Source organism: Salminus brasiliensis, chromosome 12, assembly GCF_030463535.1.
Source record: "Salminus brasiliensis chromosome 12, fSalBra1.hap2, whole genome shotgun sequence".
Lineage (NCBI taxonomy): Eukaryota > Metazoa > Chordata > Actinopteri > Characiformes > Bryconidae > Salminus > Salminus brasiliensis.
Window position 1 is genome coordinate 35,892,178 of NC_132889.1, and position 22,129 is coordinate 35,914,306.

Below are 22,129 nucleotides of genomic sequence, written 5' to 3' on the forward strand. Positions count from 1 at the left end.
TGGGGTCACTTCCTGTTCCGTTCAGCTTGACTCGAGGTAAACAAGCCGCGGCGTTAAAACTGTGTGTATTTGACTTTCTTCACTTTCTTCACTCATTTTAAAGTTTATTAGTTATTATAAAGCTCATATAGAGCAATAAACAGCTGTAATACCACCCAGTATATCCTAACAGCTTGAGGTACAGGCTGAAGATTCAGCTACCGTAGCGAAACACCAGCTCGTTTGCTTTAACAGCATCTTCCTCTCTTACAGTGCTGCTTGTGTTTGCAGGTCTAGACAGGGTTTGCAGGTCTAGACGGGGTTTGTAGGTCTAGACGGGGTTTGTAGGTCTAGACAGGGTTTGCAGGTCTAGACGGGGTTTGTAGGTCTAGACGGGGTTTGTAGGTCTAGACGGGGTTTGCAGGTCTAGACGGGGTTTGTAGGTCTAGATGGGGTTTGCAGGTCTAGACGGGGTTTGTAGGTCTAGACGGGGTTTGCAGGTCTAGACGGGGTTTGTAGGTCTAGACGGGGTTTGTAGGTCTAGACGGGGTTTGCAGGTCTAGACGGGGTTTGCAGGTCTAGATGGGGTTTGCAGGTCTAGATAGGGTTTGTAGCTAGGTCTAGACAGGGTTTGCAGGTCTAGACAGGGTTTGCAGGTCTAGATAGGGTTTGCAGGTCTAGACAGGGTTTGTAGCTGGGTCTAGACAGGGTTTGCAGGTCTAGACAGGGTTTGCAGGTCTAGACAGGGTTTGTAGCTAGGTCTAGATAGGGTTTGCAGGTCTAGACAGGGTTTGCAGGTCTAGACAGGGTTTGCAGGTCTAGATAGGGTTTGCAGGTCTAGACAGGGTTTGCAGGTCTAGACAGGGTTTGTAGGTCTAGACAGGGTTTGTAGGTCTAGACAGGGTTTGCAGGTCTAGACAGGGTTTGCAGGTCTAGACAGGGTTTGTAGGTCTAGACAGGGTTTGCAGGTCTAGACAGGGTTTGCAGGTCTAGACAGGGTTTGCAGGTCTAGATAGGGTTTGTAGCTGGGTCTAGATAGGGTTTGCAGGTCTAGACGGGGTTTGCAGGTCTAGACGGGGTTTGCAGGTCTAGACGGGGTTTGTAGGTCTAGACGGGGTTTGTAGGTCTAGACGGGGTTTGCAGGTCTAGACGGGGTTTGCAGGTCTAGACGGGGTTTGCAGGTCTAGACGGGGTTTGTAGGTCTAGACGGGGTTTGTAGCTAGGTCTAGATAGGGTTTGTAGCTAGGTCTAGATAGGGTTTGTAGCTAGGTCTAGACAGGGTTTGCAGGTCTAGACAGGGTTTGTAGCTGGGTCTAGACAGGGTTTGTAGCTGGGTCTAGACAGGGTTTGTAGCTGGGTCTAGACAGGGTTTGCAGGTCTAGACAGGGTTTGCAGGTCTAGACAGGGTTTGCAGGTCTAGACAGGGTTTGCAGGTCTAGACAGGGTTTGTAGCTAGGTCTAGACAGGGTTTGCAGGTCTAGACAGGGTTTGCAGGTCTAGACAGGGTTTGTAGCTGGGTCTAGACAGGGTTTGCAGGTCTAGACAGGGTTTGCAGGTCTAGACAGGGTTTGTAGCTAGGTCTAGACAGGGTTTGCAGGTCTAGACAGGGTTTGCAGGTCTAGACAGGGTTTGTAGCTAGGTCTAGACAGGGTTTGTAGCTAGGTCTAGATAGGGTTTGCAGGTCTAGACAGGGTTTGCAGGTCTAGATAGGGTTTGTAGCTAGGTCTAGACAGGGTTTGTAGCTAGGTCTAGACAGGGTTTGTAGCTAGGTCTAGATAGGGTTTGCAGGTCTAGACAGGGTTTGCAGGTCTAGATAGGGTTTGTAGCTAGGTCTAGACAGGGTTTGCAGGTCTAGACAGGGTTTGCAGGTCTAGACAGGGTTTGCAGGTCTAGGTCTAGACAGGGTTTGCAGGTCTAGACAGGGTTTGCAGGTCTAGACAGGGTTTGCAGGTCTAGACAGGGTTTGTAGCTAGGTCTAGATAGAGTTTGCAGGTCTAGACAGGGTTTGCAGGTCTAGACAGGGTTTGCAGGTCTAGACAGGGTTTGCAGGTCTAGGTAGGGTTTGCAGGTCTAGACGGGGTTTGCAGGTCTAGATAGGATTGATAGTTCTAAATAGGCAGATTTGATGGTCTAGGTTGACGGTTTAATGGTCTAGACAGGTGGATTTGATGGTCCAGCTAGGCAGATGTAGCTAGCACTAAGTTTTCAGCTAGGCAGATGTAGGTGTCCAGCTAGGCAGATGTAGGTGTCCAGCTAGGCAGATGTAGGTGTCCAGCTAGGTGGATGTAATGGTTTAGATACTGGGTTTTTAATGGTGTTGATGGCAGGTGTAAACTGTTAATTCTGTTTCATTAAAGCCCCTGAAAACAAAATATGACGCGACATGGAAAGAACTGTACTGCGGGGGCTGTGTACACCTACCACGAGAAGAGGAAGGATACAGGTCTGCTGTTTTTGGGATCTTGGAAATGTTGCGGTTTTGTTTTGGGCTGTCCGTGTTGTTCTCTGATGGCCACTGCTGTTTATTTTCCTTTCAGCTGCTTCTGGATACGGAACTCAGAGTGTGCGTCTGGGGAAAGACGCCATCAAAGATTTCGACTGTTGCTGCCTCTCCTTACAGCCCTGCAGAGACCCAGTTGTAACGTGGGTATTTTACAAACACAGGTTTTGAGGCTAAGCCTGCTGTCTTGATACTTAAAGACTGTTCGCACAACTGAAACTCTGAGCGCTATCTCTGAACGGATACCTTTAAGGGAATTAGAAGTCTGCAGTGATTCAGAAAGCTGTATTTGTGTTGCAGATGGTGCGACCCCAAGCCATATAATTTTAACCTTACCTAACCTAACCTTAGCAAGTTACTTTACATTGTAGAGTAGGCCATGGCTGCCCCAGATGTAGATGTAATTGGCCATTCAGATGGGTTTGGTGTGACGTGTTTTTTTGATGAGAACCTTACTGACTAAGATTTCTTTTAAGTGATGAGACCAGGGGTTGTGGTGTCTGTAGCACACATGCATCATTATATTCACTATTCAAAACCACCAGTGAACCAACAATTGTCTTTTATATTTATAATTAGTAAATCCCATGTTAATATTTAATGGTTGGAGTTCATCTTTAGCTTGTAAGGTAGGCTGATTTTTAAATATACTTTTAACTAGATTCTGCTAATACTCTTGTCTTAAGGTTAACATTGAAGCTTGGTGCTCATTAGTTGATTGAGGTGCTGATTCAGGTGTAGTTTCAGGCCAGCTAGAAGTGTGAATTGCAGAGGAGAAGCCAAGAGCCTCAAATCTTAAATCGTAAATGTAAACAGCCTTCTCTGGAAGATCTCTGAAAAAATCCCCCTTCACAAGCGTCTGTTGTTTTGCAGTGAGGATGGATACCTCTATGAAAGAGAAGCAATTCTGGAGTACATCCTCCATCAGAAAATGGAGGTTGCCAAGAAGATGAAGGTTTGTGATGGCAGCTCTTTATGCCCCACATAGAACACTACCATCCTAATGCTATTGGTGTTTATATTTATTTATTATATTTTATTTATTTATTTATCTCTATATCTCTCTCATATTGCACTTGTGCATTCTTTGACTCACCCAGGCCTACGAGAAGCAGAAGCAGACTCTGAAGAGTGAGGGCCAGCTGGAGTCCTGCTCAGAGGAGAGAGAGAAAGTAGAGAAGTTCAAGAAGAAAGAGGGCAGCATCGTCTCTAAGCCAATCAACCCCTTCATTTCAGGTATAAGTGGAAGAATTCAGGGGAAATTCGGGTAATGAACACTGACACACACACTCAGGGAATTCTTTAATTCCATTGAAGAATCACATTCGGTTCTGTAAGGAGTCATGTCTGAAGAAAAGTGTGATAAACCAATAGAAATGCTCCAGTTAAACTAGAACATTTTAACATTGACTTCATTGGAAAGTTTAGAAAGCTTTTGAAAGCCTTCTCCTGTTAAGTTGCCATTTAGGTCAATATAAAGAATTGATGAGCAGATAAAATTAAAGTGGAGTGTAAGTCTTAGACAGTTAGTCCCTTGCAGTAGTAAAAGACAGGGTGCAATTGAATGCAGAATATATATACATATAAACATATAAACATACACTATACATACACTAGTGCACTGATTCAGATGTACAAGCTATTAATATAAGATATGAGAATATACAGCTGTGAAACTGCCACCCACCAGTCTGACCACCAGGCTCCCCCACTACCCATGCCAGACCAGCTGCACACCCTCCCACCACTACTACCTGTCTAATGACCATATTAAAACCTAAATGGACTCATGATTATCTGCCACTATTAATATCACCACTGTTAACTATCATTACTCTCCTTACTCTGACCATCACTGCCATGACTATATTCAGTTAGGTTTTCTTATGTTGTTGATTTTTCTTGTCTTTTTACTAATTACTGATTGTGTAAAGCTGCTTTGTGACAACACCAGTTGTAAGATGTGCTGTATAAATGAATTAGATTTTGTTTGATTTGATTAAACACCAAAATTAAAAGAGAAAGGAAAAAAAACACTTGAATGTTTAGGGTTTTTTAGATCATCATTAGTTCTTTATGCAGCAACTTGAAAACCAGGCTTACAGAACTAATGCTGCCAGAGACTGTGGCCTGGTAAGGACAGGGGCCAGTCTCTGTACAACCCCCTAGAGGCAACACTGAGAAGTGGCACGCATGGTGTGTGGGTTGTTCTGCACCTTGAAGAGTGATCTGTTTTAGCCACAGATATTTAGCTGATCTGTTGTCTATCCCTTGTTGCCTTTGTTTCCCTCATTGTCACTGAAGGTCAGACTAAAGGGGCACCGTCCCCTAACGGTTCCATCAGCTCCTCGGTCAGTTCCTCCAGCGCAGCTTCAACAGCGGCCGAGTCCAGCTCTTCATCCGCTCTGCCCAGCTTCTGGATCCCCAGTTTGACTCCAGAGGCCAAACCCACGCTCTTAAAGAAACCTGTGAGTTTTACAGTTCTGTCATCACCCAGCTCCTGTGGACTTGGTCACTACTACATATTGAGACTGGTCTAATTGGGGGACGGGGGGACTCTGAATTGTCCAGTGGCGTAAAGCCTGGGCTGCCACCATGATCAGAAGATCGCTGGCTGGAATCCCAGGTCATGCTGTATCAGCCATCAGAAATGAGAGCACGTTTGGCCTTGCTCTCTCTGGGTGGGCAGATGGCTCTCTCTCCTACCACATCCCCTCAGTGGGCGTCTGCTAGCCGGTGCATCAGACCTAGGTACAAATGAGGGGCATGATTAATCAACCCCCCGCCACAGAACTCTCAGTGAACAGTAAACAGCATTGTGATTAGTGTGTTATAGCCATCTGCAGCATCAGAGTGATGAAGGCTAGTATCTTGATAAATTGTTCTGCCCTGATGTTTGCTTAAAAAGGGAACCTGCTCTGCCAGGTGTAATTTCGGCCAGTCACAGTGACCTTACTCGGTACTTATCGGTCCCTTTCTGCACTTTACCCTGTTTTCTTGGTAACGGTGCCCCTTCGTATCCCTCATAATCTCTTCACTATCTCTGTGTACGCAAGGATGGCATGTGAGAATCAATATAAAATCGATTGTGAAAAACATCATAAATTTAAAGTTTCTTTGTCCTTTAGGGATCAATTCAGCTACAGCGGTGTACTTTACACTGCATTAAACCTGTCATCTGCTTTTCTAATTTAAGGTTTCAGTACAGTTTACTTACTGGCCACTGTTAATAAAACGTACCTGATTACCTTTGGTCTGGAACTCGTTTTGCAATTCGCCAAAAATCCCTGTCGCAGCCTATAAACCCGTGCAAACCTGCTTCCTCCCTCAGTCAAAGACAGTATTATGCCCCATGTCGGGCCGACCTCTGAAGATGAATGAGCTGATAGCTGTGCGTTTTACTCCACTGGACCCAAGCCTGGACAGAGTGGCCCTCCTCACACGACAGGTAAACAACAAAACATAAAATCATGACATCTAATTGACGTGTAAATTATCCCTGTAATCTCTCCTTTGTTCATTGTGTTCAGCACAATCTCATAGCGATGCAACCCTAGCTGCAGCGAATGACCGGTGTCATCAAATGCTGCATTCATTCTGCTTCCGCTCTCATTCAGTTGTCATTTTTGATCCGTAAACTTATAGAAAAGCAGAAATATTTAAATATTACTTTTATTGTGTTTCAGGACCGATATGTGTGTGCAGTGACCAAAGATACACTGGGTAACTCGGTGCCCAGCGCAGTGCTCCGACCCTCGTACGTATATGAAGAAATCCTTTATCATTTGCACTGACTTTAGTGATGAGCCATTGTAGTCATTCAGTATCTCTCTCTCTCTCTCTCTCTCTCTCTCTCTCTCTCTCTCTCTCTCTCTCTCTCTCTCTCTCTCTCTCTCTCTCTCTCTCTCTCTCTCTCAGTGGATCTGTGGTCACTCTGGAGTGTGTGGAGAAGCTAATACGGAAGGACATGATTGACCCAGTGTCAGGAGACAAACTGAAAGAGAAAGACATCATAGTCCTGCAGAGGGTGAGTGTGTGTGTGTGTGTGTACAGGGAGACACCCATGTCCTGATGCTCACTAACACATGCGTATGTTATCAAAGCTGGACAGTAAGTGTTCTCCTCGAAGAGTGTCGAGTCCAGTGACGCTGGCAGTTTGACAAGATGCAGTGTTTGGCTTCGCTTCATTCAAAAGAAGCATGTCAGAGCCTTCAACCTCTCCGCTTGGATGCATCTTGTCATTTGGAGATCTAGCTGGCAGGTGGATTTGCACAACTAAACCTGGGTTAAACTATATATGATGTTAAAGAAAACCACCCTGCGAAACCACAGTACAGACACTCTTTCCCCACATTGCATTGGTGTAGAATTGACAATCTGCAGTCACCCCATAAAACCATATGAACATGTGATCAGCACTGAGAGATGGAGGTAATCTAACTAAACTCACACACTTGAAGAAACGTCGTTAATCATCATCATCATTAATAAAATAGAAGGTTACTACTCCTTCAAATGTGTAGAATTAGAAGCAGGTGCAGAACATCAGCTGCAGATGATCAGAACATGGTTGGAGAGGATTATTCTGGAGGAGTGTTAGTGTCTTATTTAACCCTCAGACGTTTAGTCTTGTCTGATCTTGATGGTTAAAGTGAGAGGTGAAGATCAGCATCATTGCTAGATCCAGAGAGCTCTCTGAGGCTTTCAGAAAGAAGGGTGGAGATGTAGAGGAGTCTGGGAAGAGGTTTAAAATGATCTTGGAACATTTCGAAATCAGCCACTCTTCCACCGTCCACTAAATATTTTACAAGTGGAACAGCTGGTCAGACCGTTCTAGCAAGTTCAGTACAACAGCAGACCACAAGATGAGTAAAGAAGCCTCCAACAATCCTAAAAAATCATCATGGTGGTGGGTAGTTCTCGTTCTCGCTCTCGCTCTCTCACCACAGCTGCTGCCAGACTATAGCATCTCTCATTAGAAAGAGACCAAACTTGTCCGATTTTAATGGGAGGAGTGCAAGAAGGAAACCATTACTGTCTAAAAACACCTTGGTCTAGATGTTCTCTGACAAACTTTTGTTCTGCCTTTTTGTTTGTTGTTTTTGTTGATTTATTTTATTTTATTTTTTTTGCATTGATGCATTCAATTTTATGGTCCATGTTTTTCAGATTAGTGATTGAATAATCTATTAATTGTTTTTTTTTTTTTATCTAATTGAGAAATCAGAATTTATAAAAAAAACAGCCCTGAAAGTAAACTTAAGTGAACAAAATCTTTTAAATGTACTAAAATATAATTTTTTGGAGAACATTTTATTAGAACTTTTATGCTGTAAAATGTGTGATGCTGATGACTATGTCTATTAGGCTGTTTCTTACATTAACCCCTTAATTAAACTGTGGTCTGCCGGCGGGCCGAAAGTGTTATTACAAACTATTCTTCTATTACTAAAGAACCCCCCTAGCTTATACAGAAGTCCCTGTAGTTACTGAGTAATACACCTTAGAGTGTAAGAAGTCTTGGAAGTGTTGATGCAGCTTTACAGGAGAAGGAGAAAAAACTTCTTAACTTTCATGGAATTCAATATAATTCAATCGGTCCGCACCAAGAGCCCTTCGAGCTTCAAGTACGGCTCGGCTCGACCCGCCATCCCTCAAAATCCACGGAAGACAAGCGTCCAGGCTTTTTTCTGTCCTGCACCAAAGTGGTGGAACGAGCTTCCCCTGGGTGTCCGAACGGCCGAGTCGCTCGCTGTCTTCAAACGCAAACTGAAGACCCACCCCAAGAGTACTTGGGCGAATAGAGTACTATGGTCGCCTTATTGTATTGTGTTTAGTAGAGTCTAAGCTTAGAGGTATCTCTTGAATTATTAGTCTATTCTAACTAGCTAAGGTTTTTTCTTTGGTAAATAGCAAAGCACTTTGTAAGTCGCTCAGGATAAGAGCGTCTGCTAAATGCCATAAATGTAAATATAAAAAAGGGCAATTTGATTTCAAGCCATTTCAGAGCATTTCTATTGAGAAATTCATTCATATTTACAGTGTACAGAACCAGCTACAGGAGTTTAATCCATGGAGAAAACTAAAAACTGGCAATTAGACAGCAGCGATAAGCATATCCTCATTGAAATTGATACTTAATACCTGACTGATATTTTGTTACTGAGTGATGCTGTTTAACTGAATAATTGACAGCCCTAACCGTACACAGTAAAGGTGTGTGATGAGACATTTGTATTTCCAGCCTGTTCGTGCTCTCCCACCGCCCACTTCTCTTTCTTTTGTTCTTATTTGGTCTTCTTGTCTATGTCTCCGTGTCTCTGTCAGGGTGGGACTGGCTTTGCTGCCTCTGGAGTGGCTCTTTGTGCTAAGGAGGCCAGACCTGTCATGCAGGCCTGAGAGGACAGCAGTGAAGGCCGGGCTGGAGTTTTAAAGCTGTATGTAGTTGTGTATTATGTGCTGTGCACTCATTTGAGCGCAGCTTTTCCTTATACCGTCTTCAGATCTCGTGATAAGAAAATGTAGTCGTTGTTTATTTACTTTTTTTTTTCTTTTTAAGAGGCGTAAAACACAAACTGAAAATAAGTATCTGTATCCCGGCAGCACATCTGTTTGCTGTTTGCTTTTTTTGTTTTGGTATGCAAAGAGAACTGTCTTCTTGTCTATTTTTGGTAAATAAACCTTTAATTTACAAACTTCCTTACAGATACTGTCATTTTCCAGACTATTCGTCCTGTAGTTTATTACAAGTTATAGTGTTCTGGAGTCGCAGGATCAAAATTCATCATGATCTTTCAGTAGCAGGTTTCCATAATCTGTGATTGTGCTGATCTTAACCACTTCCAGTTTGTCCATGATCTCGCTTACGGAGAGTTGGCCGTCCTGAGGATGAGAGCAGGCACAGAGCAGAGATAGTTTGGCAGGTGCAGAAGAAAGCAGTACAGGGGGATGTCATTTACGTCTGTATTGCAGGTAAAGCAAAAACACAGTGCAAGACAACTAGGGAGTGTTTTTAATTAAAGTATTAAGGTAAAGGTGTCTGAGATTACTGCATTATGAAAGTAAAGTGTTGATTAGGGATGTCATAAGAATCAATATTTCGATACCAAGTCGGTCTCAAACTTCTAAATAATGTGACTGTACTTCTTTTATGTGGTACCGAAGCTCAGACAGAACAGCTGAACAGTGAACTGATTGTCCCAATATTGTTCAGAATCAACAGACATGACCTTGTCATTGTTGCTTCTATGTTGAGAATGTTACTGGGGGTATGTGGACAAAAGTATTGGGACTCCTGGGGCTCATTTAATGTTCATTCTGAAATCCAGGGTATTAAAAAGAGTCTATCCTGCTTATGTTGGAGTCTCTACTGATCTCAAATGTTTTGGAAGTAGCACCACTGTTCCACAGCTCAATGCTGTGGGGCGTGGTGCCAATAGGTTCATGTTTATCTGCTCCAGAGTCTCCTGTTCTATTGGCAGTACTTCTCTACAGGGACTAGACAAGCTGTTTGTTTGCTGGTCGTGATACATCTGTATCAGCAATGGGTGCAACTTAAAGTACAGTGGGGGAAAAAAAGTATTTAGTCAGTCACCAATTGTGCAAGTTCTCCCACTTAAAAAGATGAGAGAGGCCTGTAATTGACATCATAGGTAGACCTCAACTATGAGAGACAAAATGAGAAAAAAAAATCTGAAAATCACATTTTTGATTTTTAAAGAATTTATTTGCAAATAATGGTGGAAAATAAGTATTTGGTCAATAACAAAAGTTCATCTCAATACTTTATTATATTATGGGATCATGGTCATGCTGAAAGACCCAGCCACGTTTCATCTTCAATGCCCTTGCTGATGGAAGGAGGTTTGCACTCAAAATCTCAAAATACATGACCCCATTCATTCTTTCATGTCCAGTCGTCCTAGTCCCTTTGCCGAGAAACAGCCCCAAAGCATGATGTTGCCGCCCCCATGCTTCACAGTTCGTATGGTGTTCTTTGGATGCAACTCAGCATTCACTCTCCTCCAAACACAGCGAGTTGTGTTTGTACCAAACAGTTCTACTTTGGTTTCATCTGACCATAAGACATTCTCCCAAAACTCTTCCAGAACATCCAAATGCTCTCTAGCAAACTTCAGACGGGCCGGATATGTACTGGCTTAAACAGGGGAACACGTCTGGCACTGCAAGATCTGAGTCCCTGGCGGCGTGGTGTGTTACTGATGGTAGCCTTTGTAACGTTGGTCCCAGCTTTCACTAGGTCCCCCCCGTGTGGTTCTGGGATTTTTGCTCACCGTTCTTGTGATCATTTTGACCCCACAGGCTTGCGTGGAGCCCCTGATCGAGGGAGATTAGCAGTGGACTTGTAGGTCTCCCATTTTCTGATTATTGCTCCACAGTAGATTTCTTCACACCAAGCTGCTGCCTATTGCAGATTCAGTCTTCCCAGCCTGATGCAGGTCTACAGTGTTGTTTCTGGTGTCCTTCGACAGCTCTTTGGTCTTCACCATAGTGGAGTTTGGAGTGTGACTGTTTGAGGTTGTGGGCAGGTGTCTTTTATACTGTTAACGAGTTCAAACAGGTGCCATTAATACAGGTAATGAGTGGAGGACAGAGAAGCCTCTTAAAGAAGAAGTTACAGGTCTGTGACAGCCAGAAAACTTGCTTGTTTGTAGGTGACCAAATACTTATTTTCCACCATTATTTGCAAATAAATTCTTTAAAAATCAGACAATGTGATTTTCAGATTTTCTTTCTCATTTTGTCTCTCATAGTTGAGTCTACCTATGATGTCAATTACAGCCTCTCTCATTTTTTTAAGTGGGAGAACTTGTACAATTGGTGACTGACTAAATTCTTTTTTTCCCCCACTGTAGATGAATGCATTCATTAGAAGGGATGTCCACAAACATTTGGACGTAGAGTGTATCTGGTCAGTAAAGTGGGCTAAAGAGGGGCTGTAGTCTGTAATTGTAAACCTGTAAAGTGCAAACTGTATGGTGGATAATTCTGATAAAATGGTGAGGGGAAAAACTAGGAAACTGGTCAACAATGATAGTGCTGTGAAAAAGTAACTGTATCCCAGTTTCTTCTGTTTATCACATTCTAATGTTTCAGATCTTCCAAGAGAACTGTCGTCTTGTCTATTTTTGGTAAATAAACCTTTAATTTACAAACATCAAGATAAGATACAAGATACTGTCATTTTCCAGACTATTCTTCCTGTAGTTTATCACAAGTTATAGTGTTCTGGAGTCAGTTTCTGATAAAATGGTGAGGGAAAAACTAGTAAACAACGATAGTGCTGTGAAAAAGTAACTGTATCCCAGTTTCTTCTGTTTATCACATTCTAATGTTTCAGATCTTCCATCTCATTTGAATATAAGAGAAAGACAACATGAGTAAACACAGAATAAAGTGGTTGAATGATCATTGCATTTATTGAAAATAATAATAAAAAAAAACCTATATTACCCCATGAACACTATATAAGTGGTTATGCCATTCTTGCAACAGTAGAAGCTGTGTTTATAAAAACATGCGAAGAGTTTTTTTTTTTTTTTTTTTTTTACGTCGCTGTGGAGGAAGTTTGGCTACATCAGAGGGTTTACCGACCGTAAACTCATTGGTACCACCAGTGGTTTCTGTATAACTTTGGAGCAACTCGGCCAGTTTGAACTGCTTTGCATGTACTGACCCGTTCATAATCCTTAGGGTGCAATAAAAGTCATGGATCATAAGGGGTTAAGGTCTTACCACAGCCTTTCTCAATGTGATTCAAGTCAGGACTTAGCCTCAAAGTTTTGGAGTGGCCAAGTCAATCAGAGGTGGGCTTGCTTCTGACTATCACACTACCGCCACCATGTTTGACTGTTAGTTTGATTTTCTGATGGTGGTTTTAGTGCTGGGCGATATGACCTCAAATCCCTGTCACAATTAATTGAACGTTTTACCTCGATTATGATTAATGAACAATTATAGGAGCTGCTCGAGTTGCTCAGTTGGCTCGATGTTTGAGTTCTCCTTGGTGTTGCTTCCATGTTACAGACTGGATGGAGCGAAGTCACTCAACTACACAAGCAGTAGTGTGTTTATAAGGGGACAGTATGTAAACACACAGATGGGTACTAACAGATTTTTCTCTAAATATGTATTAAGAAATGTATTTATGTCAATTAGAGGTTCCGCTGAATGTTGTTTTTAATTAATTTTCGGTTAATTGCCCAGCACTTGGTTAAATGCAGTGTTAGCCTTTTGCCCAGTGTTTTTTTTTTTTTTTTTTTTTAAATTGTAGGGTAATGTACATTAACCTTAAATGTGGCGAGTAAGGCCTGCAGTTATTTAGGTGTTTGTAACAATGTGTGGTAGTAATCATGCCTCGGTCTCGCGAGGGAAATAGAGCCAACGAGTTTGGTTAACAGGTTGATATAGTAACTGAGGGGGCAGATCATTTTTGGGGTTACTTTTTTTAAGGGCAGTTACTTAATATGGGTGATTACATGCATGTATATAGGTTTTGAAATACATTTTTATCTTTAATAAATGAAATGACCGTTTAAAGGTTGCATTGTGTATTCACTCCTATTGTCTTTACCTTATATTAAAAAGAACTGGATGATCTGAAACATTTAAATGTGAAAGATCTGTGTTGATTTCACTGATTAAAGTGGAAAAATCACTCAGAATTAAAAAAAATGTGGTTTTATTTTGAATTCACAGAGAAATTTTCTTTGCCAGCAAACAGTCAAATTATTGTCTTCTCCCAAACAATCCCTTAATCCTGTCTTTCCTCTGTCTATTCCTTCTGTAAACCTTGTCCCCCCCGCTCTTCTCTTTCCCTTTAACCCTGTCCTGTGAGTGGTAGCTACAGGTGATGTCCAGGCAGCTGAGTTGTGTTTGTAACAGTCAGTTCAGGCCCTGTTTTTGCAGCTGTCTGTCTGCAAACGGACGTTTCAGTGCTTCAAGCTTGTGCATCAATAAACATACAATTGGCTGCCGCACAACAGGAGTGTGGTGGAGTGTTAAAAAGAACAGCATGACCAGGATTTTCCACTTACCTGAAGTGTGGTGGACAAGTCCATACTTTGCTTCTAAAACTTGGCACTGGAGCTACGCTGCTAATGTCGCTAAGAAGGCCCGAAAGCCAACATCTAGGCTTATTTTTAGCCAGTGTTTATGGACGGCAGCGGACGTCACTGAGAGGCGTCTGCTCTTTCTCATTCGGACGGAGGGACCAAGCACCTTGGAAGAAACTTGTCCTAGATCAGCACGCCTGTCTTAAATAAGATTTGGCTTTCACTTAGCTTAGCGACATTAGCCTTTTGGGAATACTGCATTTCTACAGAAGCCATGTATACACTTTGATCAACCACACTTGGTCTTCACAACAAACAAAAATGAGCAAAGGTGTGCGTGTGTGAACCTCTCCATGCATTATACACTATATGGACAAAAGTATCTGGACACCTGCTCATTCCCTGTCTTCTGAAATCAATTGTATATAAAACAAAATGATCCTGCCTGGAGTATTGCTATGAGGATTTGATTGCATTCAGCCACAAGAGCATTAGTGAGGTCAGGATGTTGGATGATCACCAACTCACCTCATCCCCAACTCCGTATCCCAAAGGTTGTGGATGGCGCACCATCCATCATTCCAGAGAACATAGTAGTTCCACTGCTCCACAGCTCAATGCTGGGGGGCTTTATACCCCTCTACTAGCCCATGCCTGACATTAGTCATATTGCCAACAGGTTGATATTCATCCACTCCAGTTAAATTAGCTAAATGCATTCATTAAAAGGGGTGTCCGCAAACATTTGGACATATAGTGCGTCTCTTAGAATAGGATAATGACCTGTATGGACGTAATGCGATTGCCTAAATAAATACAGTCCCAGCCGCAGAACCTCAGCAACACTGACCGGTAGTTCTCATGTCCCTTGACCTTTAACCTGAAATCCCTGAAATGCATTCACACCCCCCCCTTAACGTATACATTAACAATCATTTCCTAATTGCATAGAACTTGAACCTGCCCACTGACCGTTAAACATCTGTGACCTATATGAACACCCCCCCCCCCCCCCCCCTCCCAACCACAGTTTTCCTTTAGCCCATCAAAGCTCGTCGTGCTTCTTGGTCAGATCTTCTCCGTAATTGGTGGCCTGGCTCCCGACAAACATGTTCCAGTTATCCAGAATCTCCTTCTTGGTCATTTTTTCGTCCTGATTGAGCAACGAATTACGTTGGGAAAATTACGTTGCGGTTCCATTGAGATTCATTGAGGGGCCGGAGAAAGAGAAAGGAGATTGACTTAGTTGATTAATAATTAATTATTAACTCATTAATTTAACCAGTACAATTATGTGGGTGCATATATAAATTAGAGCATGCTTGAATTACATGATGCATGATTGAGAATTGGGACAGCTGTGTGTACTTACATTATTCCTATCTGTCTCATGGATGAGATGCTTGGCTTCATTGTCAGCATGGTCAACATCTCCGGGCAGTATCCACTGGGCAACTTCACTGGCGTCAAGGTAGCCGTCCTAAGCAGATAAGATTGAGATGAGTTTATGGGAGTTGATACATGTGCCACAGGTAGATGAGGTTGCTCTAGTCTTCTGGGAAGGCTTTACACCAGACGCTGGAACATTGTGAACACTGTGAGAAGGATCTGATTGCATTCAGCATTGAGAGAGCATTAGTGAGGTCAATGGTCAGTGATGCTGGATGATCATAGAGCTCCATCATCACACCAGTGAACACACACATATAGTTCCAATTAAGAAAACACCACTTGGACCACATTCTTTTCACATTACTAATCGGATGGTAGGATGGTTGTAACACCAGGATACTTTCTGGAAATTTCTCTCCAGTTCCTGTTCATTCAGTTCTACTTTGCTGAAATCGCAGAAATGAAGATGCAAACCTTGTTAACATCCCTGAACTCGGAGAACTGTTTCTTTTCTGTGTTCACCCACTCTGGCTCATTCTCTCCGTCTTCAGCAGTGTACATGTCCCCTGCAGAGCAGAGAAGCACAAGGTACTCAAGTTAAAGGTGGATTGCGTCACATTGAATTTATTTGTGCATCATTTCTGTGTGAATAAATGTATATCACCATACGCAGGTAAACCGAAAGAAGATTCAAAAGTTTGGAATCAATGTTTTTAACCCCTTAAAAAGCCTATGGCCTGCTGGCCTTACAAATGTCTGTTAACAAAGAACAGCCCCAACATTTACATTTAGGGCATTTAGCGGACACTTTTATCCAGAGTGACTTACAAAAGTGCTTCACTGTTTACTCAAGAATAACCTCAACTAGTTTGAATAGACAAAAATTTAAAGATATGTCTAAGCTTAGACACTACTAAATACACAAGTCAATATGGAGACCATGATTGACCCGGGGGAAGTTCGTTCCACCACTTCGGTGCAGGACAGGCCTGGACACTTGTCTGGACGCACCAGTTTGTACGTTAGTCCCTGTAGTTACTGAGTGTTACACCTAAATGTGTGATAAGCCTTTCTATGGGTTAACAATATAAAAGCAACATGGATAAATAATTTATATATTGTTGCTGTCACGCAATATCCTTGTATCTCCCAAATGGGAACTTTACAGTAGAAAGGAAAAGCCTTCTTAACTTCCAATGGATGTAAAAAATATTTTATTTTAGGTCATTTTGGAGCATTTCTATTGGTCCATTAATTGTGGAATTCTGATGCAATGTAAAGGACAACGACCAGATTCACATTATGGCAAAAAGTGAAAAACGGAAGATGCAGACGCTAGCACTGCTAGCACTGTGCACACACGTCTCAAATAGTTGGGGACGTAAATGAGAACATTTTAAATGCATCCATTTTGATAAAAACAAACAAACAAACAAAAACCCATAATTAACCATAATTAATTAGTTTAGCCCCAACTACCTCCCGTAGGTCTTAGTGTATTAGTGCTTTTACTTAGTGCTGGAAACAGCGTTGCTACTGTTGAGCTCAGAGGGTAGATTACTCTTTATTTATGCTGAAATATGGATTAAATCTCTCATTAACTAACTCTCAATCTCTTACACACACACACACAGCTGCTCCTATCTTAGCTCTTCGCTAATCCAGCCCAATGACTGATCGTCTCTAACTGGGTTCCTCTAGACAGTTTATTAGGCACATTATTATCTCTTCTCCCGCCCGAAAATTTAAGGACGTGCTAGTTAGCATTTGAACTTAATCAGAAATAATCACAGAATATTGTTGTGATTAACGAGATTCAGGTTTTTAATAGATTGACAGTACTACCTATTATATAATACAAATCTTCTAAAACCTGGCAAGTGAGTCCAAACTTTTGAACGGTAGCGTACACCTCTGAATCAAGAATTCAAAGCACTGATTTTTTTGTGTGAATATTGGTATGGGCCAAATATCACAGGCGGTGCTGAGCATATTATAATATCACTGGTGTTAAGTGTCACACACGGCCATCAGCTTACCGATGTACTCCTCCAGGTTAATCTTCCCATCACCGTTCTTGTCAATGTCCTCTACGGTTTCCTGAAGAGTGACGAACAAGAAAAGCATGCATGAACATTTCTCTTATCTCCTATCAGAATGCAATTCATACTCCTAAACCCTTTAATATGTTAGAGTCTATCTCTGTCTGCCTGTTTGCTTCAAGACCTCCACCTCACCTGCACCACAATGTTCTTCATGTAGCTGAACTCCTCAGGGTGGAGGAAAGCAGTGAACTCTTCCCTGGTGGCAATTCCATCCCCGTTTTTATCTGCCGCCTTGAAACGCCTCTCATCTCGCGTGAGCATGGCTTTGTAGCTTTCCCTGTTTTCTACATCACTGAATTCATCATCTAGGACAAAGACAAGCTCGCCATCAATAAGGCATCACTGAAGAAACGGCATACGTCCTGTACAAGTGCTTCAGTTTGTATAATGTCTTAAAATTATTAATTTTATTAATTAAATTTACTTTCATCCCTGGGGTCCTCTGTGAGAACTGGTCATAATTAATTTTACAGAATTAAACATGTTGTTTTTGTTACTGTGACTTACGATATAAGATACAAAGGCTCACTTCTGATTGGCTGTCATTGCACCTAATTTAAAAAACACTGAAGCTTTTCAGCAGCTGAGACGCTCCTGAAAATTGCAGTACGAGTGGGCGGGGCTAAACTGTGAACTTTACTTGGTATCACTTTACTCGAATGGTCAATTATTGATGCCTCAATGCTCACCTGACATTCAACTAACAACTAATCCTAATCTGAACGTAAATGACTGTGGAATTTAAACCTACACTTAACCTTAACCCTAACCTTACCCTTGAATCAACCATAAACCTAACCCTAAATCTAACCTTAAGATAAACCTTAAATCTAACCCTAACCTTAACTATACCTCTAAATCCTAACCCTAACTTTAACCTTAACCCTTAATCAACTCCTATCCCTAATCGTAACCCTAACCCTAAATCTAACCTTAAGTTAAACCTTAAACCTAAGGTTTAGCTTAAGGTTTATCTTATTTCTAACCTCAACCCTATCATTGAATCAACCCTAAAACCTAAGGCTAGCCATAAGCTTACTCTAAACCATAAACCTAACCCTAAATCTTACCTTGATCTAAACCTTAAAGCTAACCCTAACCCTAACCTTAACTTTACCTCTAAATCCTAACCCTAACTTTAACCTTAACCCTAAATCTACTCTAAAACCTAACCCTAAATCTAACCTTAAGCTAAACCTTAAATCTAACCCTAACCTTAACCTTGAATCAACACACAAAACCTAACCCTAACCTTACCTATGAATCAACCATTAACCTAACCCTAAATCTAATCTTAATCTAAACCTTAAATCTAACCCTAACCTAAAATCTAAAACCTAAAACCTAAATCTAACCTAAATCTAACCATATCTAATCAACCCTAAAACCTAACCCTAAATCTAACCTAAATCTAACCATATCTAATCAACCCTAAAACCTAACCTTAAATCTAACATTAATCTAAACCTTAAATCTAACCGTAATTCCTAACCCTAACCTAAACCCTATTGTTGAATCAACCCTAAAACCTAAGGCTAGCCATAAGCTTAATCTAAACCATGAATCTAACCCTAAGCCTAACCCTAACTCTAACTTTAACCCTAACCCCAACCCCACCCTTGAATCAACCCTAAAACCTAACCCTAACCTTACCATTGAATCAACCATAAACCTAACCCTAATTCTAACCTTGATCTAAACCTTAAATCTAACCCTAACCTTAACTTTACCTCTAAATCCTAACCCTAACTTTAACCTTAACCCTAAATCTACTCTAAAACCTAACCCTAACTGTACCCTTGAATCAACCCTAAAACCTAACCTTAAACTAAACCTTACTACTAAATCTACTTCTAAATCCTAATCCTCACTTCAACCTTACCCTTAAATCAACCCTAAAACTGAGTCTAGTCCTAACCTGAACCTAACCCTAAGAGGGTAGGGTTACATTCAACAGACAGTCATTTACATTCAGCTTCGGGTTCAGCTGCTTTTAACAGACATTCAGTTCAGTGTTTTTTTGATAAGCGCTCTTCAATCGTTTACATTTATTTCTCCATAGTTATGGTCACTTCCCTACATTTATTTTATTTTCTAAAAGGTCAAGATCACCATCCAGCTCTTCCTGCCTGTGCGTGTGTAGCCTATCTGCACATCCTTAGCTGCATCAGCTGTTGACTGTCAGAACTGTTCAGCAGCTCTGCATAGCAATGCACAATCCTCAACTCTCCTGACTGTGCAGACGCCCCACTAGCTCATATATTACATAAGCCCACAGTACAGAAGCTTGATAGATAGGGTTGCCATACCATTACCACTGCCATTACTACTATAGGACGCTACCAGCACATAGCACTGATGCCGTACCCTGAGAGGCCTCTGTATTGAGCAGTCTAACTGTGAGCACTGTGGCCTGGTCCTGAACAGCTGTGGGACTTCTGTTAGCTTCCTGTAGACAAAAGATCTGGTAACATGCAATTAAAGCCTTAGCCCCACATTTAAGGTAAATGCTTCTTCTCTTTAATTACCCAGGTAGAAGCCGTAAGTGGTGTTCTTGTACTCCGTCCAGGCAATCCTCCCATCCTTATCCTGGTCGTATTCCTTCCAGTGCTTGTCCACATTTTCCTCAATGTACCTCCTCTGCCTGTGTTTGATCCAGTGGTGGAGCTCCGCATGGCTAACGAACCCATCTTTATCAGTGTCGATGCGATCCACTATCTTCCTAAACGGGGGGACGTTCAGAAAAGACATGCTCTTTAACATACTTCAAATCAGATGTACATGCATGGACAAAAGTATTGGGACACCTGCTTATTCATTGCTTCTTCCCAAATGATTATTAAGACTTCCTTTAGTAGTTCCTCCTGCTTTTGTTGGAATAACTGTCCCTAATGTCCAGAGAAGAAGGCTTTCTGCTAGATTTTGGAGGAGCATTGCAGTGAGGATTTGATTGTATTCAGTGACAACAGTGTTAGGGAGGTCAGAATGTTGGATAACCACCACCCGACGTCATCATCCCCAACTCCCCAACTCACTATCAAAAGTGCAAAAGTACTGAATGGAGCAACATCCATCATTCGGGGGGCTTTATACCCCTATAGCCCACGCCTGGCATTATATGTTTATCTGCTATTCTATTAGCAGTTCTATACTATATATATATATATAATTCCAATGCCCTTCTAATGCATTTATTAGAAAAGGTGTCCACAAACATTTGGACGTATAATGTTCCTTACATCTTGAGCAAGTTCAAAATAAATCACATGCAAAATACATTTCTAATGCAAAAGTTTGGAAACCCTGGTCAAGTCATTTTTTGCTGAATTTTGTAAGTGCAGTAAGTGAAGACACATTCTCTATAGGAAACATGGCAAATAAGATATTTTAGGCACATTTTGGATGCAATTGCTATTTATATATATTTATACATATATTGGAAACATATGTATAAATACATATATACAGCATATATGCTATTCCTTTCTGCTGTGACACTGAGAATTTCCCCTCTTATGTGAAGGATTATCTTATCTTATCTTAAAACATATTTTTTCTCATGTCGAAATGTTTAAATAAAAATTAAAAATATATATATTTAAAAATATATATAAAAAATACATTTGTGCCCAAAATGTTGCATAAAAATAGCATATTGGGATCAATGTGTATCCTGTAACAGACCTATCCTAAAACAGCACACTCTCACACTGTGTGATGTGATGATGTTGAAAGCTGTGTGTTTCATCCAGTGGGATGGTATTTGAGTATTTGAGTAGTCTGAGCACAATAGCCTGTTTTAGATGCCCAATGCTTCAATTCCAAACAGCTCAGCTACTCAACAATTAACCAAAAATATTGAACCGTATTGGCTGATACTCAATATTTCAATATTGTTATCGGAGATGGAAAAGTGCAATCGGCCTTCTCCAATATGTCCGATATACTGTACATTCTGACTTGTGCATCAGATCAGATTTCTTGTACATCTAGTACTTGGTGAACCAGCACGAAGTGGTCCGCGCAGACCCTCAGAGCCAGAACTCAGCCATATAAGAGTTCACGGCTGAGTTCTGGAAGTTGTTCTGGAAGGGTTGTGGAGTTACAGTGGGCTTTTTACCCGAGCTTGGCCTTGCTCTCCTCAGGGGTCAGCTGGTCGAACGTCTTGGCTTCTTCCTTGCCCAGAAAGGCCTCGTGGTCATACTGGTAACCGTGGGCATCGTCGTGGACGTGGTCACTGAGGTCACGCTGGTGATGCACACGCTTTTCCTGAGGAGGCACAGCAACTGTGACCCCCACAATCAGGGAGAGCAAGAGCAGCTGCATTTTCTCTTTAGAGAGAGAGAGAGAGAGGTGGGGGGGGGGGGGAGAGAGAGAGAGAGAGAAGGGGGTACATTATTACAGGATGGGATTAGATTGGACATGGAATATGGAGTCCACTGAATGAACATTGACCACTTAAGTCTGCAGGCCTGGCAGCCCTAATGTAGTGAAATCCAGTGATTAGCAATGAGGAGGTGCATTTAGTACTTAGACAATTCTGAGAAATTCAGGTTTCCAGTGACCAACTTTCATGCAACATTCACTAAAAACTCATTTGCATAATTTATAATTAATCAAACTTAGTTTTTAGTCATGCAAACCAACATAATAAGCACTTTTATAATTCAGACTATGACTATTAACCATGCTTTTACTGTAAACGCCCCTCGAGCGTCTCAGAAACAAAGGCTGGAGCTAACCTGAGCAAATAAGACTAACTGTTTTTATTCACTCTCAGTTTAATTCGGTTGATTTTCAGGTTAAAAACAGGAAAGTCTCTTACCCAAATTCCTGAGGCTCTCCTCTCCTACACTCGTGCTGGTTTTCGTGTCGAGTTGGCACTCTGCCTCTTTAAATTGCACGTAGCGGGAAGGCGGCTCGAACTCCGCCACGTCAATCGCGTCGTTGGATTGACACCGAAGCGGACCAATCGTAGCGAGGCAGGGGGCGGTGCGTTTCGAAATTCGCAACACGATTGGCTGGGAAGCGCCACGTTGACACGGGAATGCGCACTTGAGCGGCCCAGACGCGTCCAA

The 22,129-nt window shown here is 41.8% G+C and overlaps 2 protein-coding genes across 4 annotated transcripts; one reads left to right on the top strand and one right to left on the bottom strand.

The window, feature by feature from the left end:
- Nucleotides 1–9,178, top strand: nosip (nitric oxide synthase interacting protein). 2 transcript variants are annotated; one of them, XM_072693423.1, is made up of 10 exons: nucleotides 1–36; nucleotides 2,337–2,422; nucleotides 2,517–2,622; nucleotides 3,353–3,434; nucleotides 3,580–3,715; nucleotides 4,784–4,947; nucleotides 5,811–5,927; nucleotides 6,166–6,236; nucleotides 6,398–6,506; nucleotides 8,807–9,178. In XM_072693423.1, exons 2-10 carry the CDS (start codon nucleotides 2,353–2,355, stop codon nucleotides 8,876–8,878), a joined length of 927 nt encoding a protein of 308 aa, XP_072549524.1. In that variant the 5' UTR covers nucleotides 1–36; nucleotides 2,337–2,352; the 3' UTR covers nucleotides 8,879–9,178. The 2 variants fall into 2 exon arrangements, with proteins under 2 accessions (XP_072549524.1, XP_072549526.1); XM_072693425.1 differs by having other exon boundaries at nucleotides 10–61.
- Nucleotides 9,158–21,927, bottom strand: rcn3 (reticulocalbin 3, EF-hand calcium binding domain). Of its 2 annotated transcripts, none has more exons than XM_072693422.1 (8): nucleotides 21,877–21,927; nucleotides 21,172–21,382; nucleotides 19,580–19,773; nucleotides 17,184–17,356; nucleotides 16,986–17,046; nucleotides 15,421–15,512; nucleotides 14,927–15,034; nucleotides 9,158–9,361 (listed from the first exon to the last, which is right to left on the bottom strand). In XM_072693422.1, the coding sequence occupies exons 2-8, from the start codon at nucleotides 21,375–21,377 to the stop codon at nucleotides 9,254–9,256; spliced, it is 942 nt and encodes a 313-aa protein (XP_072549523.1). In that variant the 5' UTR covers nucleotides 21,378–21,382; nucleotides 21,877–21,927; the 3' UTR covers nucleotides 9,158–9,253. The 2 variants fall into 2 exon arrangements, with proteins under 2 accessions (XP_072549523.1, XP_072549522.1); XM_072693421.1 differs by lacking the exon at nucleotides 9,158–9,361 and adding an exon at nucleotides 14,596–14,707.
- Nucleotides 21,928–22,129: the final 202 nt, after the last annotated feature.